The sequence below is a fragment of the Triticum aestivum genome, chromosome 7D (genome assembly GCF_018294505.1).
Source record: "Triticum aestivum cultivar Chinese Spring chromosome 7D, IWGSC CS RefSeq v2.1, whole genome shotgun sequence".
NCBI classification, from domain to species: Eukaryota; Viridiplantae; Streptophyta; class Magnoliopsida; order Poales; family Poaceae; genus Triticum; species Triticum aestivum.
The window spans coordinates 279,653,414-279,674,494 of NC_057814.1; the positions used below are offsets into that span (position 1 = coordinate 279,653,414).

Sequence of the window (21,081 nt, forward strand, 5' to 3'; positions counted from 1 at the left end):
CAAAAAGACAAGGCAAAAATAAAAAACCCACTCTGAGGCAGCTATCTCATGACTGGATCCCCGAGAGGGGCCTCAAGGCAAACGGCTCCTGCCAGCCTCCATTGTTCCTTATCGCTATGAATGGCATGGATAACATCATCACTCGAAGGTAACTTGGCTCAAAAGACGCACTTGTTTCTTTCCTTCCAGATCTCCCAGGATATCAACATCAACATTGATCTGAGTCCTCGCTTGCGAGCTTCAGGTGTCAAATTAACCATCTTCTAATAGTGAGCAATGGAGCTTCGTTTGGTGCCATCGGGAGGCTAAGCGCGGCGCAACCATGCCAGGCGGCGACTCTTTGCCAGATTACGACAGAGAAGGGGCATTCCCACATCAGGTGTTTGGATGTCTCCAGGCTTCTCATGCACAAGGAGCAGAAGTAACCATTCGGCCAGCCTCTGCGCTGCAGTCGATCGTTGACCCATAGTCTGTTGTGGTGCAGCAACCAAGCAAAAAGTTTAACTTTGCCAGGGGCCCAAGCTTTCTAGATGATTGATTTGAACCCAGCCGCAGGCAGGACCTGACTAAATTTATGACGGTAGGCCGAGCGGGTAGTATAGGAGCTGCCGCCTCCGGCCATCCATCTGATCTGATCCAGGGTTTGAGCAGCAATCACAATCTCCGAACTCTGAATTTTTCGCCAGAGCTATAGAAATTCATTGGCGACCTCGATGGTGTTCCTGTGCTGCAAGTCTCTGATCCATTGATCATTGACTAGGGCCGATGCCACCGTTCTGTTCTTTCTTCTGGTGTGGTTGAAGAGGGCTGGAAAAATTGAGCAGAGGGGGGCCGGACCAAGCTAGGAACATTTCCAAAAGCTCGTTGGTTGGCCGTTGCCGATGGTGATCTGGGTGGCCCTTGCAAACAGTTCTTGATCTCTAGGGTCAGCGGAGAGAGGGAATGCCATCCACGGCCGTTGCGGCTGCTGCCAGGACAGCCAGAGCCAGCGGAGGCGAAGAGCAATGCCGAAGTGTTGCAAGTATGGGATGCCCAGCCCTCCACTTTCGATCAGTGAGCAGACTGTATTCCATGCCACTTTGCATTTGCCGCCGGTCAGCGAGTCCTCCTGTGCCCAAAGGAAGCGTCGCCGCGTCTTGTCAACCTCTTTTAGGATCTTCTTTGGCACCCGTAGCACCGTGAGGGCAAAGGTCGGTAGCGCTGAGAGAACAGCATGCACCAGGACTCTGCGGCCAGCTAGGTTCATCAATTTTCCCTTCCATCCAGCGAGGCGAGCTCGAATACGATCGATGATGAATTGGAATTGCACAAGTCACAGTTTTCTTGGGGAGATGAGTAGGCCCAGATAAGTTGTCGAAAAAGTGGCCGTCTGCCCCTTGAACTCCTGTAGCACTTCCAACAATGGCACATTTTCACAGTTTATCGGGATGACCCTTGATTTTTCCTAGTTCAATTTCAGCCCCATAGCTTGCCCGAAAGAAATGAGTAGATTGAGCAAATTGTCCACTTCCTACTTGACTGGATTTGCAAATATAACAACATCATCAGCATGTAGACTGATCCTTAAGCTCATTCCGCAGCCTGGGAGGGGGCCCAACACACCACGATCGCTAGCAGCCTCCAACAAACGATGAAGAGGGTCAATTGCCATGATGAACAACAAGGGGGAGAGGGAGTCGCCTTGCCTCAACCCCTTGCCATGTTCGAAGGAGAGCCCGGGGATTCCGTTCAGCAGACATGACGAAGAAGCAGAGCAAAATAGCAGAGACATCCAGTCCCTCCATTTCGCGGGAAAACCCATTTACTGCATGAGGTTAAGCATATATTCCCAGGAGACGGAGTCAAAAGCTTTGACAATGTCTAGCTTGAAGAACAAAGCACTCTTCTTGTGACGATGCAGCATTTTGACACAACTTTGCACATATTGATAGCTATCGTGAATGCATTTGCCCTTCTGAAATGCAGTCTGCGCCGGAGAGATGATGTCTTTCAGAACAACCGCCAGCCTGGTTGAGAGGACCATGGAGGTGAGCTTTGCCACTGAGTGAATAAGGCTGATCGGTCTGCAATGTCCGAGCTAACTCGCACCGTCTTTCTTTGGCAGAAGGGTGATGAGTGCGTTGTTGATCTCAGAGAAAACCAGCTAGTTGGTGGAATTTATGGAACGTAGCCATGAACTCGTCTTGGATGATTGGCCAATAGGATTTGAAGAATTGTTATGTGAAACCATCCGGGCCCGGCACTTTTACTGAGGGGGAGGCAACGATCGCTGCCCAAACTTCAGCGATAGAGAAAGGTGATAATAGGCCCTGATCATCAATCTGAGGGATATTGAGAGCATCCGAGTTGAACGATTTTTCTCTTCGATCTCGCTGACCAATCCCCGCAGCAAAGTGCTCATACACAGCCTCTTCTTTTTCCGCATGATCAAAGAATTCTCTGTTGCCCACTCTCAAGGAATGGATGAAGTTTTTCCGCCTCCGGGCTCTCATCTTTGCATGGAATAGTTTTGTGTTGGCATCACTAGCCCGCAGCCAGCCGATCCGTGAAGCCTGCTTCTTCCTGGCTCTCTCGATCGCAGCAATGCCTAGCACCTTGAGCTTCAGCTATTTTCTGAGATGAAATTCTGCACTGGAGAGCTGCCTGAATTCTTGCGCCGAGTCGAGCCTGAGGATCACTTCATTGGCGATGTGGAACTGCAGTTTCATCTTGCCAAACATAGATCTGCTCCATATCTTTAGGTCATCCGCCACTCGAGCCAACCTCCTCTTGATTCTGACATCAAGAGATTCTGGATGAGCTTCATTTTACCTTTTTTTAGAATCAGAGATTCATTTCATTTTTTTTCAAGAGTATGTCTAGGTGTATCATATTTTTATAAAAAAACAGAAATTAAGTATAAAAAACTATAACTTGCTGCGAATAACAAATGTAATTGAAACTTCACGTCCGTCGTTATAATTATAAACACAACGCAAAAAAATCTGCCCTGAACCAATCATCTAGCCGCGACGGCCACACAGGCACGACCTCTCCGACAGGGTCGCCCTGCTGATGCCGCACCGCACTCACCTCCCGCCGCTCCGCGCGTTCCAGTTCCCGCTCGCCACCCACCTCCGTCACACTTGCTCTCCTTCCCCGCCACCACCTCGCCTCTCGCCAGCTCCCGTACCCCGATGGCCGACGCCGCTTCGCGCCCGCGCGTTCGGTAACCCGCACACCACACCACACCTCACCCGGTGGGTCACATGCCCCGCCTCAGTTCGAGCTAAAAGTTTTCCTCGTTCTCGCAGGCGAATCCATCCGCGGAGGCGCCGAGCCCCCTGGCTCCACCCTGGACGCGCTCCTCTCGGGCGCGGAGCTGCTCTGCTTCGCGCCGCCCGCCATCTGCTCTGCGGTTTGCACCGTCCGCCTTATCGTCTCGCGGGGCGGCCCAGTCAAGCCATTCGCTGCTCTAGCGAGTGGGAGAATGTTCGTCTTGCAGTACGTTCTCTTGGTGGGGGCGGTGGCGGTCGGGGTGCTGGTCCGGCGGAAGCAATGGGAGCGACTTTGCCGGGTGGGCGCGGGCGGCAGCGTATCGGCCACAGGTGGTGTGGATTTGGTGGGGAGGGTCGAGAAGGTGGAGGAGAGCGTGCGGGGTGTGTTGGCGGCCGTTGTAGTGCTGTCGAGAACAGTGGAGAAGCTCGGCGTCAGGTTTAGGGTGCTGCGGAGGGCGGTGACTGATCCTATCAGTGAGGTACGGAAATTATCCATGAAAATTTTGCTTCGATTTTAGTATGAGTGTAAATATAGTGCTGCCAAAGATGATCATTACAGATTAGTTAGTGAACATTACCAAGCTCGGTCGTGATAGCATTTCCCTGTGAATTGTTCAGTCTATATATGCAAATTGTGCATTACAATCTTTGTATGACTATCCATAGTTAGTATAGTCAGTTAATGTGCCTGGTGCTTTCTTTATCAAGATTGTACACTCGTACACTGCATCCTGGAAATTTGAGCAATTATCATCACTGGACACTAAGTCCTCTTGACCGGTTCTTTCAATAATTGCATCTAGCAACAGTTGAGCATACCATTGGCGACGTTATTACTTCTTCAGCTTGTTAATTGTCAAAATGTGGTGTTTCAGAATTTTGTTACCACATAATACTGCTCTTACTGAGATAGTGCTGTACTGCCTACAGTCACATATATGTATCTACATGTTCAGAAAGGTGCTAAACATAAGCATGGCTACTACCTTTAATGCATTAGTAATACCTAGTCCACTAAATGCGACCAGAGATCAGTTCAAGGAATCCCACCTCCCTCCAGGCCTGGTAAGATTTTGGAGGGCGGATAATTTTCAATTTATCTTGATTTTTCGTGACATGTGCTTGATTTTTGTCTGCATATATTTGGCTTCATTACTTAATGTTTTATGTTCTTGCAGACAGCAACATTAGCCGAAAAGAATTCAGAAGCCACTCGAATACTAGCAGCGCAAGGAAATCTTCTCGAGAAAGAAATTGGCTCGATACAGAAGGTTCTATACGCGATGCAGGTGACATCTCTTACCAACTTTTTACAGACAAGTATGCAAACTTGCTTTTTAGACCATTCCATACTCATTTCAACATAGTTTATTATTACTATCACTATTCGTCGATGATAAGTCAAATTATCCATGGCCTAGCCCTCATCACACTCCAATGCCCCCCCCCCCCCCCCCCCCCCCCCCCCGCCCCCCAAGGCCCAAGGACAGCACGTCGACCCAAGTAGAAGCGCCACTGCTTACGGAGGAGACTTTCGATTGGACTATACTAAGGATAAGGAAAACACTGTACGATAGAATGATACGTGTTGTAAACTAACACCACACCTGAGTCCTATTCCTGTATGCCATCGTGCACTGACATGGAGTCCACCATAACCGGAGCTATATAAGGGGCACCATTTAAGGGGATCTGCTCCTTTCGCCTAGTTTAGCCTACACCACGTGGAAGATTTCCATATATAAAGGAGAAGCAAGGCAGGAAGTATGGGTTTTATCCATCTTGGACGCCTGAACTTGGGTATATATTGTGTCTTTTGTGTTCTTTGTCCAAGACCCCTTGGTTTCCTCACGTGATGTCCCCTCAACTACAAATTCCACGTACTCTCTCTAGTACTGCTGTGACGTAAAAGTAAAATACCTTGATAGCTGGCGCTGACCGTGGGGACGTTACGAGATCAGGACAGATCAATGGACGAGGAAGGTTCATCAGGCAGCAAAGCGGATGATCTAAGTTATAGACACATAGTTTGCTGGCAAGTCAGGAGAAAGAAGCTTGCAAGGATGATCCGTGTATGAGTCGTGAATGGGGAGTACCTATGAGCTACAATTCCAAGAGAGAAGCGAAAGTTATTGCAAGGAATATGACCGTAGTCATTGTAACACCTCGGGAGCGGTCCCACCAAACACAACGTGCACGTCGCAACATACACGCCATGTGAGTGGTATGGTAGGTATCACACCACAATTCTTCAACAGCCTGCAACAAACAAACAAATATATATATGTACGAAAAAAGTACATGCTACAAAAAAAGTATATATACTACCCAAATATACTTATATACTACATACTAAACGTACATACTCTTGGTTTTGATAGATACTACATAGAACATACAAAACTCATCACTACTAGGGAAAAGCCTAGCAGTAGCGCGGGTAGCTGCGCTACTGATACGACGCTACAGCTAACTTTTAGCAGTAGCGCGTGTTGGCCCGTGCTACTGCTATCTAGGGGTAGCAGTAGCGTTTGTTGCAGAAACGAGCTGCTGCTAATAGCTGGTAGCGCCCTAGTTTAAAAAGCGCTATTGCTAAATGCTCGCTGCTGCTAAAGTCAAACCCCGCACTACTGTTATTAGTTTCTGAATTTTTTTTCTGCTGCATATTTTCCTTTGTATTTGTACAGGTTTTATACAATAGTCTCTAGCATATCGTACACATACAAATCTGATCATATCATACACATACAAATAGCCTCATCAAATCGATCATGTTATCATCATAATCATCATCCAACACAAAATGATGTCTCTCGTCACCATCTCGAAATAGCGATACAAGTTATGACATGTCTCGAATCTTGCAACTACATCGTCATCCATCTAAACAATGATATAGACGAGAAGAGCTATCACTATGAGTGAGAGCGGAACTATGCAGTATATGAGGCGGCGGTCATGATTCCTCTCTCGCGCTAGCGTGAACCTCAAGTAACTAGCTTTTGCTTCCTGTCTGCTTTTGAACCCTTTATGTCTGGCGCCCGAGAATCGCTCCACTTGCGCCTGACACTCGGGCCACTCGTCGTACACTCTCGGAACCTTCCCTATGTACATGACATAACACTGCTTCTTCGCCATCAAAAATCTAGGTACCTGTTAGAGATGCATTTTCATCAAGAGAATGTACAATCATATGCAACAAAATATACTTGAGCAACATGAAAAGAAAGGGTTAGCAAATAGATGCAAGATATAGTAAACATAAATAATCAACGCAGTTTCATTGTACGCAAACTAATTAACTAGAGGTACGCAGGTCATCGTACCCAAACTAACAAAGTAGCATTACACAAGTTCGGCAGGGACCGTGGACATCACAATGTTTCATCGCTATAGAAAATATACAAGTTCAACCGACACATATCATCATCATCGGCATCGTAAATCACTAGAAGTTTCATCCATCCATATCATCGAGGATGCACCCTAGCTTCTTGAACCGCGTGAGGTCCTGACGTTGCATGCCTATGCGAGTTCGGATGTCAGCTCGCGATATAGGGCCGTGGTGGAACACCCCATTCTCTCCGACGATTTCTTTCATGATGATCGTCGCAATGTCCCTCTGGATGTGAAAAAGTCATCTTTAAGTTTATAATCCGCTTCTCCTTGGGATTCTACCCACTTGCGGATATGATCATCGCTTTTGGTTGTCATGCGAAGCTGTTGGTGATCCCTTCTGAACTCCATCATGAGATGGAGGAGGTAGAATCCATCGTTCCTGCTTGGTTTCGGGACATGGATGCAGCAGAAGTTAGTTTTATGCGAGAAACCCGGCTTGTGGTTCCTTTGTTTCCTGATCTGCAGGTGGCCACCCCTCAAGCTGAAGCCGTGGAGAGCATCATCTAGAATATTCATTACATGGGTGTAGTCCTTCTTCTCGTAGTTTCTGGTAGTGTCGAAATACACGACGTGGGAGACTCGCGGGTAAAGAACGATAAGGATGGCACATCCGTTGCTGCAGGGAAAAAACACCTCAAATTATTCTCCATATGAGCGAGAAGGAATGATTGAAATGTACGAAAGGGTTGTCCGGCACTGACTTACTTTGGATGATAATGCAGGAGGACAATTTCCTGGTCCTTATTCCTTATCATGAAGTTTTTGAGGTACTCCCTAGCAGTTTTACGCTCAAAGTCGCCGAGACTCAAGGACTCGTCCATGTAGTATGGATTCGCCACACAGGTTTGCGAGACTTGTTCTCTCGTGATGACGGAGTTCATATGTAGCGCAAAAGGGTGGACGATTGTAAAATCGAGTTGCCTTGTCAGAAACATCTCGAAGATATGCTCAAACCGCAGGAAGAACACCTCCGCGGGTCGTGTGTCGACGTAGAACTTCCCCTCAGGCACATGAACCGCGTATAGCGGATATCCTGGATTCTTCGAGGCTAGTAGGATTATCTCAATCGACAACACATGGTCGTGCAGTCTCCTGAGATCCCCTGATATGGCCTCCAACGGTTTCGGTGGTAGGATCAGCTTGCCCGCGACATGGAACATGGCCGCACCTTTAACGGGTACACGCTCTGCAAATCCGCCGTCTGGCTGCTATGTGCTCTGGCTTGTTTGTAGGCAGCAAAGCCTTTCTTTGGCGGTCTCTTCCTTTCTTTTTTCTTGGGCTGACCTTCCAGACCCTTCCTTAACCCCTCTACCAGTGTTGTCGGGCTAAGCACTGTACGACCCTCGGCTAGGTGAGCCTGCGTTGAGGCGGCATCTTCAGGTGTGTCCTGTGAGGATTGCATGAAGAGAGACTTTTTGCAATCAACCCTAGGACGTTGAGAGATAGAAATTTCTAATTCGGAGACCGGCACCCGGATGGCCGAGCCGCTCCCGCTCCCGCTCCCCCCTCCACCACCTCCGATTGCTTCGGCGGCCACCCCGGCGGCCGAGGACCTCCTCCCTCCTCCACCACACCCTAATGCCCTCGCCACCTCCACGACCGATATGCCTCCACCTCCCCTCACCCTCACCACTCACCCCAACGACGAGCTCACCCCCGCGGTCGCGCCACCTCCATCCACCTTCTTCGACTTGCCCTACGTCAAGGCCGGCCAGGTAGCTCTTCGATGTTTCCTCGGCTGCGGCAACGCCATGGGGCTCGAGTTCGAGGACGACTGCAACCGCTACCTTCGCCTCGACATCACCACCCCCGAGCTCCACCTCGCGTCGCCTCTCTACGTCGTCTTCGACTTCTCCAACCGCCACCTCGACACCATTGTCGTCGCTGCTCTACTCCAGGCTGCTCTTGGAGGTTGTGCCGCCGACTTCTTCGTTGCCATGTGCTCCCCACTCATTTTCCGCTTTCACGTCGCATCTCCACGCGTCGCTGAGATCATCCTCGACCAGTCCAAGGTCTGCCACCGCAACTATGCTTTCGCCTTCGCCAGAACCCTACCACCTCTCCTACCACCTCTACCATCGACCGCGGCCTCTTGCATGTCGCTTGCCCGCCTGCTCCAAATTCCTGAAGATCTGGGGCTCCAGTTTGAAGCTGTGGCTTGGTCACAGCTCCGATCATACGTCACCGTCGACCCCGGCCGCCATCCTCACGGCTGTCGCATGTATGCGCGAGTCATCCAATTTTCGTTCACCCTCAGCGCCACGTCCATGGCGCTCGTCCTCGCCCGCCTGTTCGGAGGATGCTACCTTCACTTCAACACCACTAACGACGGCGATTCATGCTTCTCCTTCACCGTCGCATCGCCTGCCGTCGCCAAACTAATAGCCTCCATGGGAGACTTCCGCAAGCGCGGCATGCTGCTCCGCTTCCCCTGGCCCATGCGCACGAGTGCTGCCCGAAGCTCGCTCCCTGGTGATGCCATGCCTCCGTCGTACGAATCCGCGTCTCCCTCGTCGTCGCCGGTCGTCTCTGCTTCACTGCCATCAGCGTCCTCGCCTCTCGACCTGCCTAAGGTGAGGCGAAAACGGCCCGGTTTTAGCTTTTTTTACCGAATGCTTAATGCTACTTGCTTTAACCAGACACCACCTCATGTGCATTACACTCATCACTCGCATCCCTTTTGGATTGCTTTCCTACCAATTAGTGTTAGGCCAAATGAAATGTTAATTGAGTCAGCCCTAAACCACTGCTTTTCGGTTAAACAAGACTTCCACGCAATCAAGGTTATTGATCTCATTTTCAAATCCGGCATCTCCACTCGCCCAGCAAAATTTCAAATCCTCAAACTTTGGCCCCTTGACTTTGTAGGGTTTCGTCTTTTTCTTTTTGACCAGCTTGAAACGGCCGTATCGCACTGTGCTCGATTCCTCCATTGTTATAATACCTTTGCCTTCTCCCCGCTGCCCCCTAGATCCGAATCCGTCCTTGGCCCTTTTATCTACCCAGCGAGCACGGCCTCGCCACCCGGTCGGTCAGCCATGCAAGCCTCCTTGGCCCACGCATGCACAATGATGATCGTGCGGCCGCTCCTGACACACCATATCTCCCAAAAGATCCGTACACTCAGGACGACGCTGCGCATGCGCGCGAAGCCAGTGCTACAACAAAAAAAAACCCCGGTCTCTCTGTCTGTGCCCAATTTGGACGCCCCACATGACCCCTCGCGTCAAATCCGGGCACCCCCCGCCGCCCTCTGTCTCCCCACGTGCCGCCCCTGAGACCGCAACGTTGCCGAATCTTGCATCGGGAACTGATGAACCTGCGCGGCCACGCGCGCTGCCAGGCGCTCGCTCGCCGCTGCCGCACCCCCTCCTACTCCTGCCCCGCATCTAGACCTCATCATTGCCCCTAAAACCACTCTGCAGCCTAACTCGGCCACTCGATCACCACGCCCAACCTCCCCCTCGCTTCAAACGCTGCAACACGCAACGGATCACGCCATCCTGACACCAGATCCGCTGCCCTCCCCGTCCAACTGCATCGCGACGCGCACATATCGAGACACACTCCTCTCTCCCATGCGCAGCCACAGTGAACCGCTGCCCCGCCCTCCATATATACCCCGACGCCTTCTCCTCCCCCTCATCTTCATTCTCCTCCTCCAGCCACCAAAAAGTGACGCCGCTGCTTCCGCTGCCTAGCCCTAGATCACTGCGTGGAGGACTGCCGCGACCCCGTCCGCTGCGCCCGTTGTTGGCGGTGCGGCCACCGCAGCGGTGACTGCAGGTACCGCCGTCTATGGCCTTTCTTCCCCCCTCTTCCCGAATCATTCTCGATAGGACCTAACCCCGCTTTCTGCCTTCGCAGAATGGACTCGGCCAGCTCGTCTTCGGCACCCACGGCAGACCCGCGCACGCTCATGATCGGCCAGATACCTGTCATCCTCTCGGAGCCCTTCCCCGCCGTCTGCGTCCCATCACCTTTCATCCTCCATGGCGTCCCCGTTGGCGCGAATGGCGTCCCCCTCCCTCCACCATCTCCACCATGCACTTCAGCCCCTCCTCCCACACCCACTTCTCCCCCCCACAACATCATGCACTCGAACACTTCACCCTTCGACACCCACGAGCTGCGAGCACGTCTCTCCGACGTCTTCCTCGCACCTCAATACACACGCACCACCTCGCATGTCTATGAAACCGATTCTGACGACGAGCTGCCACGCCCAGTTCACGAGGCTGGATCGCTGCCTCCCTACGGGGATATGCTGCTCGTCGCCGCCCCTCCCTGCCTAGTTCACTGCCCACGCCGTTTCGCTTTCGCTCACCTCCGCACTCCCGACCCCAACCCCACCCCTCTCATCCGCCGCGCCATCCAGCACACGTGCGGAAACCCTGCCTTCATCATGGGCGGTTCTTGGCGCGGGGTGGCGTGCCTCACTTTCCACACTCCAGCTGCCCGCAATGACGTTATTCGTCACAGCCCCATAGATTTCGAAGGTAACTCCATCACCATCGAGCCGGTCGAGCACGTCGACCGCTCCATTGCCATCTTCACTGATCCGCTTCGCCCTGGCCTTCCTTGGTGATGTGTGTGCCGTCGATGACTTCTGCCTACATGTCATAGACTACACCTCCGTTCGGGCTCTGGTTCTGCTGCAATCTGGCAAACCAACACCCCCTGGCATTGTCATCCAGCTCCCTCCTATCAATGACATCAAGATAGCTAAGGTGGTCGAGGTCTCTCGCTGGCACCACGGCGACGGGGCCAACCCCTTCGGCGGGGACTCTGACGGAGATTCTGCTCCTCCCTCCCAACGTGGCTCGCCACAGCCCACCCACCCTGACCACATTGCACCGGTCGTCTCCGCTGTCCGTGCTGGCTGGCGCGCTGACCCCACGTACGGCGGCACACGCCCGGTTGCCCCCATGCCAGCCATGCCACACGCGCGTCCCCTTCTGCTCCTGGCCTCGACAACGGTGACTCTGCACTGGCCTCCCCCTCTCCACCACCTGGATCCGTAGGCCAGCCTCTTATCATATCTGATGATGACTCCGTGGACTCCGAAGACATGCACGCGTCGCTCCTGCATGGCGTTCTGACGGAGTCGCTGGACGTGGTGCATGCACCCACGTACGGCTCGACGGGCCCACCTGTCGTCCGCCCGACTTCTGTTGTCGGGGCCGTGCTCCCACCTACCCCGCCCGCACGCCCGACGGACGCCGCTCCGCCTGTCAGCACTCTGGTCCCCTCTGACACCTCGGCCTTCTCTGCGTTCGTGCCTCCGGCTGCTGCCACTGCAGCCCCCCCCCCCCCGCCTTCACCTTCACGGCGGGCGAATCTTCACGTGCATCTGGTAAAACCCCAATCTCCCCGTCTCCTAATCAATCCACTTCCTTAGCTTCTGCCACCTTCGTACTGACCCATGCCAACACGGACGCAGACCTGCCTCTCCACGACCTCGACACCCACGAATGCACCATACGCAAGGAGCGCCGCAAGACAGCCCGTGATCACTCCTGCTCCAAGGACAAGCTGCGTCGCAGCGCGCGGCTTGCTGGCAAGGAGGCCAAGTACTCACCCATGCTCGCCAAGGCTGTCAAGGCCAAGGCCGCCCGCCTCTCCGCTGCGGATGTGGGCTCGGCCATTGATCGCGCCATCCACGACGCCCGCCTCGATGTCTCCGATGCCCCTCCCGCCTCCGCTGAAGATCTGGCCACCATCGCACTGCTTTGCGGTGCGGACGACGACCACGTTGACGCGATCCTTGAGGCGGAGGGTTCCGGCTCCGGTGCTGACGACGCACCATGATCAGCTCGCCATCACTGTCAAGCAGGGCAGGGTGGACCGTACTGCCACCGCCAGTTCTAGTTAGCTTGATCGTCCTACATGTATTGCTGTACTTTTGGTTCTCGTTCCTCTGTAGCCTAGCCCGTTTCTGTAGTAACGCGTCGCTGCACCTTTTGCTACTGTCATGCATTTGTAACACTGTCTTAAACCTCTGGTGTACGCCTAGTCTACATGAGTAATGCCACTTTCTCTATCTGTTCGTGGAACGTACGTGGCCTGGGAGACGACGCCAAATGCTCTGACGTTCTTTCCGAACTGATCTCGATCAAGCCTCACATTGCATTATTACAAGAGTCTAAACTCGATGGTTTCTCGGATACAAAGCTACGATCCTTCATGCCCACGCAGTTAGACCATATTTTCTCCCTACCTGCCGTCGGAACGGCGGGTGGCACCATCTCCGCCGTCAAATCTGCCTCGTTCCAAGTAATCTCTTACAACCACCTCACCTTCTCGTCAACCTTGATTTTGCGATCCACGACAACTGACCGTAACATAGCGATCACTAATATCTATGCCCCCTCTACCCGTGCCCTCAAACAATCTTTCCTCGATGAGTTACTTGCTATCTCACAACCAGACGACTCACCTTGGCTCTTAGTGGGCGATTTCAACCTTCTCCGTTACCCCTCTGACAAAAATAATGACGCGTTTAGACATTCCGAAGCCAATGCATTTAACCAAACCCTTGATGATCTCGCCCTCATCGAACTACCACTTCTAGACCGCCAATATACTTGGTCCAATAATCGAGCAACACCCACCCTAGAACGTATCGATCGCGCCTTCTTCAACCTAGCATGGGCCGACGCCTTCCCAAACTCCTCCCTCTCCTCCCTCACACGCTTCACATCTGACCATGTACCCCTCCTCATACACGTCACCACAACGATCCCGCGGTCCAATTTTTTCAAATTTGAACCTAGTTGGGCCAATCTGCGGCCTTGTGCGGACATTATCAGCGCCGTTTGGGCCCCCTCGCGGCCCACCACAACCACTAACTCTGCCGCCACCCTTGCTTCCCTGCTAAAAAAGACTCAGGCCGAACTCAAAAATGGGCCCGCTCTCGTATTCCCGCCCCCCTACGCGAATCTCGATGTAAAACCGCTATCGCCGCCCTCGATCATGCAGAAGAATCCAGGCCTCTCTCGCCGCCCGAACTCCTCACTCGCAAAATCATCGTGTCCCTCCTCAAATGCCATATCCAAGAAAAAATGGCTTACTGGAAATGGCGTGCCAAAGTCTCTCGAGCAATCCACGGCGGTGAAAATTCCAAATTCTTCCACATGTCTGCCTCTCAACGTCTTAGGAAAAAACAAAATCTTCTCCCTCACACGCGATGGCACAGTTTTCACCTCCCATCCCCACAAAGTTGAAATCCTTCGGGACTTTTTCGTCTCACTCATTGGCTCTCCTACCACGACCTCATGGGCTTTTGACCTCAATTCCCCATATCCTCAACACGTGCCCGGACTACATGCCCTCGACGTGCCATTCTCCGAAGACGAAATTAAGTTGGCTTTCCTCCAAATGAACCCACGAGCAAGCCCTGGGCCAGATGGCTTCGGCCCCTCCTTTTACAGGTCCTTCTGGGCCTCTATTAAACATGCCATTCTGCCCTTTTTCCAACAACTCCACCAAGGTGTAGCAGATACAGAACGCTTAAATCATGCTCACATCGTCCTCCTCCCAAAAAATGCAGCCACCTCCTCACCCGATGCCTTCAGACCAATCTCCCTACAAAACTGCCCCGTCAAAGCCTTTGCCAAAGCCATCACTTCGCGCCTCAAACCTCTCATTCCTAGCCTAGTTCATGGGAACCAAACAGGGTTCATCACCGGTAGGAATATTGCAGAAAATTACGTCTTTGCGGCCGACCTAATCAGCTCTTGCCACTCCCGCAAAAAACCGACCATGGTTTTCAAACTCGATTTCAGGAAGGCATTTGATTCTATTGCCTGGCCTGCCCTCGACAGGATCTTGGATGCCCGCGGCTTCTCTCAAACCTTTCGATCTTGGATTCAAAACATCCTACGCACGGGTAAAACTGCTATCCTCCTAAATGGCATTCCTGGCCACTGGATTCAATGCAAGAAAGGCCTGCGGCAGGGCGACCCAGCCTCGCCCTACCTGTTCCTCATTGTTGCCGATCTCCTTCAGCAGCTCATCATCCAAAACTCCGAGCCAGATCTCCTCCACCACCCCATCTTTACCCACCTGCCACCCACCATTCTCTAATACGTCGATGATACACTTATTATCGCAGCCGCCTCCCCCCTTGCTGCCACAGCCCTCAAAAAAATCCTAGATAACTTTGCGCAAGCTATCGGCCTCACCATCAACTTCTCCAAAACCACCATGGCCACCCTACACACAGATGAAAACATAGCTGATGCTGCTGCTCTCGCCATGGGCTGCTCGCACGTTCCCTTCCCTCAGACTTACCTAGGTCTACCCCTTGCCCCCACTAAGCCCCCCTCCAACGCGTTCGCTCCCTTGATTGCCCGTTCTCGGAAATTACTAACTGATTGGCGCGCAAAACTTTTGGACAAAGGCGATCGACTCATCCTCATATCCGCGGTCCTCGACTCCCTCCTTACATACTTCATGTCTGTATTCCGTATCCCAGAAAAGACCCTCAAAGTCATTGACTCTCTAAGGAGGTCTTTTTTCTGGGCTGGTGAAGATGCCTGCTCGGGTGCTCAGTGTCTGATTGCGTGGAAAAACGTTTGCTCGCCTAAAAAATTTGGTGGTTTAGGGCTCAAAAACCTTCACGTTCAAAACAACTGCCTTCTAATGAAGTTTGCCGTCAAAGCACTCTCCTCCGTTCAGTCACCGTGGTTAGATTGGCTAGACCTCCAACACCCAAACGCCCTCGTCTCTTCGGCCCCCCAAACCTCCTTCTTGTGCCGCACGATAACCCAACAGATTCCAACCCTCCAGTCAATCACCTTTGTTCTCACCAACAGTGGCACACACACATACTTCTGGATGGATACCTGGCTCACACCAAAACCCCTAGCTACCACCTTCCCGCACCTCTGCTCGCACTCCACCCTACAACTGGTTAAAGTAGCTAACATTTTGCGCTTCGGTATCGAAGCCAACCTCTGTAATCGTCTCTCTCTAACAGCAGAACGAGAGCTTGCTTCGCTTTTGGCTGTTTTGCAGGACTTCACTCCGTCGACTGAGGAAGATCAACGGTTCTTACTCCAGGGGCATGACTTCTCCACCAAGCAAGCATACGACACACTCATGACCAAGCCAGACACGGATCTCATTGCCCCCCTCATCTGGGGCACCAAGACTCCTCGCAAGATCAAGATTTTTGCTTGGCTTCTTTTCAAAGATCGCCTCAATACTAGAGTGAACCTCGCCCACAAGCATATAATCTTCTCCAACCTGTGCCCTCGCTGCGCTACATCACCTGAAGACTCCACTCACCTCTTCATCACATGTCCTCTTGCCAATAGGATTTGACAACGAGTAGGCTTCCTGCCCTCGTCTGACGACATCAATGAGCTTTGGGACACCCCGCTGCCTCAACACCTACCCAAGAAGGCTTGGTCCTTCGTCCTCCTCGCTCTACTCTGGAAAATTTGGGCAGCGCGTAATGACATGCTATTTAGGAGAATTGATCAACGTTCTGTAATAACAATTAGAAACCTGATCTCTGACCTAGACCTTTGGTCACACCGTCTCGACATGGGTGACAAGGAGGACGTCTTCTCGTGGCGTTCCTTCCTCTCTGCACGCTGCACCGTGCCGCTGTAATTCTGTACTCGCTGCTTCTGCGGCCGTTTGAGTAATATATTCAGGTGGGGAACTCCCCTCGGTGATTCTAAAAAAAAACCCTAGGACGTTCTTGCCCGGGCACATCATCCATCTCCTCATCAGCATGCTGATAGCCTGAGTCATCACATGACCGACTCATCATTTCTACGTCGTCGTCAAAGGCGCCTGTATTGAGGAACCGAAGAGGGTCATCCTCGTCCATCTCATCATTCATTCTTTGTTCTACGGGGGCGATTACATCAGCCACTATTGGACCCCCTTCCTCGCGTCGTCCGCCGCTCTCACCCGGCACTACAGGCGCTGGTAATTGCGTAGGCGGGGTGGTGGTGTTCATACCTACTTGCTGATATGTGGTTATTGGTGTGCTCTCGGCCACCTCCAGACGAAGAAGTTCTTTGACCATAGCAGCATCCAACCCTTGCAGTTTCCAAGCCGCGTTGGGGTCTTGTCCTCCTCTCCCCCGAGCCGTACCGGAGGAGGCAAATCCTCGTGCCCCGATTTCACACTCGACAAGGTAACCCTGAAGTGGCCACCGGGGATCGGCTGATAGTGGAACGTGAGTTCCAAGGGCTTCGCTATCACCGCCTTTCCCACGTCCACCTTTTGGTCTTTGATCATGTAGAGTACGGTGCACGGGGTTTCGTCGGCCTGTAAAGACATGTCTGCGACGTAAAACATCCGAAAGGCAACGAAAACGGAATATTCTAGATATATGTTGGTGCGACGTGTAATTACCGTGAGGGCGTCGAGCTCAGCCAAAGAAGAAGGCCCGCCTAGCGTGCCAGAGACCGAGGACGGGCTGCTATGAGCGGGTGCGGGAGCAGGCGCGGTTGCGTGAGCAGGTGATGGTACAGTTCTGATGTTCACTGAGTTGCTCCCGACGAAGCTGGGCATGGAAAAATCATCTGCTGTCTTGTCTGGATTTTCCTTCGTCCAGTTGATGACAACAGGGATCAAGTTAGTATCAAAATCATTTCTGCAGGCAGCTGCAGCGACTGCTTGCTGGACCGTCTTATTTTTCTCTTGAGCTGCTTTTTTTGCGTCCTCGGCTTCTTTTTTTTTGAATGCAAGCTTCACCTTCTCGTCGATGTCCGCCTGACTGAACTTCTTTTTCTGCTTCTTGGCCTCCGGTCCCTCGTTGTAAAAGACCTTCTACGTAGCGCCGTCTCCGGAGCCGTGCACACGTCCATATTGCGGCTGCTGGTCCAAAGGGAGTCCCTTCAGTTCGTTCAAAGCCGGGTTGAGAGGGGTGTCCCACTTGGGCCTCATCGACGAGACTCGCTTTCGGCTTCAAGCCTGTGTTGCTTCTCCTGCAAAAGGAACGTGAACCGTTTATGAATGTGTAGTCGACTTAATCAGAAGCTAAATGTAAGGTGGTAAAGAATAATTACCAGTATTCTAATCAATTTGCTCGTGATCGGGTCCGTGTAAAAAACCTTCTTTTCCTTGTCCCACTTGTATCGAGCCCTCATGAAGTCACGCTTCAAAGGGGTGGTGAACTTCGCGAAGGGGTCTGGGATCCCCACGGCTTCACGTTCCGTGTCCTTATCCCATATGGGCCTTTTGCCAAGGTAGCCACGGCTTCCGAGGTGTTGGTTCCCCGTGTTCCTTTGCTAAAGCCCCTTGAATTTCTTAGCCTTAGCCTTGGTTGCGTCGATAGCGCAAGTGTCCTTGAACTTTTGAAACTCCTCTTCCGTACATGTCGGATTGTCCTCCAGAATCTTGGACAGGGGTTCTTTAGCATCAATAGCTCGTTTCACCCTCCCTTTCCAGAAGGCGAAATCATTGTTGAACATGTCCATGGCGTGATTGTTAATCTTTTTCATCTTCGGATCATCCCACGGGTGTTCTATGCGGTCATCCCGATCGGGGTCATCCCGGTCGGGGAACTGGAATCTCTTGTGCAACTTCGTTAGGAGCAACTGCTTCAAATGTTTTTTACCCCTTAAGTCATCGTCGTTGATGCTCGCGGTTTCCCGTAGGATGCATCCGAGTTGGTTCACGTAGCACTTGCGAGGTTCATCCGGCTCTAATGGCTCAAACTTGCCAGGGGCCATCTTTGTGATCAGCAGTTGTCCGATGCCGAGTTTGTTTGGTTTTCGTATCCTCTGCTTCTTCTTTTCGTTAGCGGCTTCGGCGCCGGTACCTTCCCCGCCGGTCTCGGCACCGCCATCGATGTCTATGTCTGCGTCAGTACCATCATCGAGGCCGCCTTGCAAACCTTGACTGTGTTTAGTAGGCAAAAAGTCGAGGTAGTTATGTTCACCCTCATAATCCATCTCGTTTGCATCGTGGTCAGAAGGCCCGGTTTCTTCGTTGTTCGACATGTTTCCTACGATTAAGTCTCCTCGTTTAATTCTTAAACTATAAGAAAATGAGTAATGACATAAGAAAAAGGTTTATGGTTTGCCGGAATGCCGTTTCATTCCCGTTGTAGCAAATCCCGGATATGCCTACTTTCTAGTACAAGTCATGCCAAAATTCATGGGAAATTTTGGCATGACCTTTGCTAAAAAGTGGACATATCAAAATTCTATATTTTTCTTCCTGTTATATGCGTCTGAAATTCACCGGAACAGAAATGAATGAACGTTCCGGCGAAACATAGGCCACTCGGATCATTTACCCTACACATAACCATCATTTTCCAAATATCACATGTCCAAATTCCAAATATCACATGTCCACTTTAAATTTGCATATAACAAGAAGAAAAATATAGAACTTGAAGAAAAATGCAAGAAGTCCTTTTTCTTCACAATATTTGAAACTAGTGTTAATCAATTCTGTTTTTTCTTTAAATAGCAACAATTGCTTTAACTAAAAAAGTTAAATACCTAGAATTCTGTTAACTACACCTAAAACACCTAAAATACCTAGAGTTCTGTTAACTACACCTAAAACACCTAAATTCTTTTAACTACACCTAAAACACCTATCGAGCCTACTAAACCTTCACCAATAAAAATTCCTAGAATAATATTTCTGTCCTAATTTGATACCTAGCTAAATACCAATAAAAATTTCTAGAATAATATTTCTGTCCTAATTTGATACAGAAAGTATACACATAAAAATTGACTTGATTTCTGTCCTATTTTATAATATGGATAATTTTACCTATTTTCTGAATTTTCTGACATAAAACTTCTACGAATATTCTGAATTCAGAATTCACAAAATGCATACAACCATGAACAGTAGGAACATCAGAATCTAGCTATTTCATCAACACATTCTCTGAAATTTGAATTCACAATTTTCTGAATTTTTAATTCACAACATCATTTTCTGAATTTTGAAATCACAAAAAGCTACAGTTTTTCAATTGTAAATTAAAACTAGCTATTTCATGAACCCTATAACCCTAGAACCTAACTGCATGAACCTAACTACATAAACCCTAGAACCCTAGAACCCTTAGGCAGAGAGACAGAGAGAGAGGAGGGGTGGAGGACTTACAAGGGGCTAGGGGAGACATCGGCGGCGAGGTGGAGCTCGGGGGAGATGCCGGCGCCGAGGTGGAGCTCGGGGGAGACGGGTGCGGGTGGAGGAGCGAGCACTGACGACACGGGCGGCGACAGAGGGCGCGCGAAGGGCGACGGCACGGCGTCGGAGGAGAGGGATCGAATGGGGAATGGGATGGAGGAAAGAAGCAGAGGAGGAAGCCCGCGCAGGGGGTTATGTCAAAATAGCAGTAGCGCGGTTCTGTAACCAGCGCTATAGCTAGTTCTGTAACACGCGCTATAGCTAGATAGCTATAGCGTTGGTTACGGAACCGCGCTTCTGCTATCTTAGGTAGCTATAGCGCGTGTTACAGAACCGCGCTACTGCTATCTTAAGTAGCTATAGTGCGGGTTACAAAACCGTGCTACTGCTATAAGTAGATATAAGTAGATATAACACGGGTTACAAAACCGTGCTACTGCTATCTTAAGTAGCTATAGCTCCTTTTTCATTATTTTGTATCATTTTCATTTTCTTTTTCTTTTTCTTTTCATTTCTTGTTTTCTTTCTCCTTTTTCTATTTCTTTTCATTCACTATTCTATTTCTTTTTCATGTTGTTTTCTTTTCCTTTGTTTACCTTTTCTTTTTCTCCTCCAAAAGACGAGCTAGCCGGAACCATATGCATGGTGGGAAGGGGATACATTAATGTATATAACTAAGATGATATATATTACACATCATTTCACCGATAACGATTAAGTGCGTACACAAATATATATATATATATATATATATATATATATATATATATATATATATATATATATATATATGATGCATGGTTTCTCAGCGTCGACGTTTTTGTTTTTGACTGAGTTTCTTGAGTTTCTTTCCTTTCTTGTTCGTTGACGAATAATTGAACCCCTCATTGTGACCTTTCCTTTTTCATGGAGTATGATCTTTCTTAGGTAATGTAGTATTGATTCTTCTTTTGACGTATGCTTCATCGTCATCATCTTCCCTTATCGAGTTGCCGTACTGGTCGTAGTCTTCCTCGTTGGCGACTCCATCCATTCCAATGATGTTTCTTTTGCCTCTCCTCACGACAACACGGTTGGGATTCCTCCGGTCGGTTATGAAGAAGCATTGTGTCACGTGCTTAGCGTGTACTCATGGCTCGTTTTTTGTGATGGCGTTCACGATAGCGTTCTTGGCGTCAGGTATAGACACGGTAGTGCGATACCGGTTTTCTCTTTCGACATTCTTAGCCCATCTGATACGAAACATCGTCGCACTGTGCAATCAAGAGTAGTCAAGCTCCCAGATCTTCTC

The 21,081-nt window shown here is 50.6% G+C and overlaps 1 protein-coding gene across 1 annotated transcript in view; it reads left to right on the forward strand.

Moving 5' to 3' along the window:
* Positions 1-2,990: 2,990 nt before the first annotated feature.
* Positions 2,991-21,081, forward strand: part of LOC123165527 (uncharacterized) — a 29,158-nt gene continuing 11,067 nt past the window's right edge. Inside the window, exons 1-3 of the mRNA XM_044583192.1 lie at positions 2,991-3,208; positions 3,294-3,736; positions 4,436-4,546. Of these exons, the coding sequence (XP_044439127.1) occupies positions 3,055-3,208; positions 3,294-3,736; positions 4,436-4,546 (708 nt within the window). The 5' untranslated portion in view covers positions 2,991-3,054. The remainder of the gene's footprint in view (positions 3,209-3,293; positions 3,737-4,435; positions 4,547-21,081) is intronic.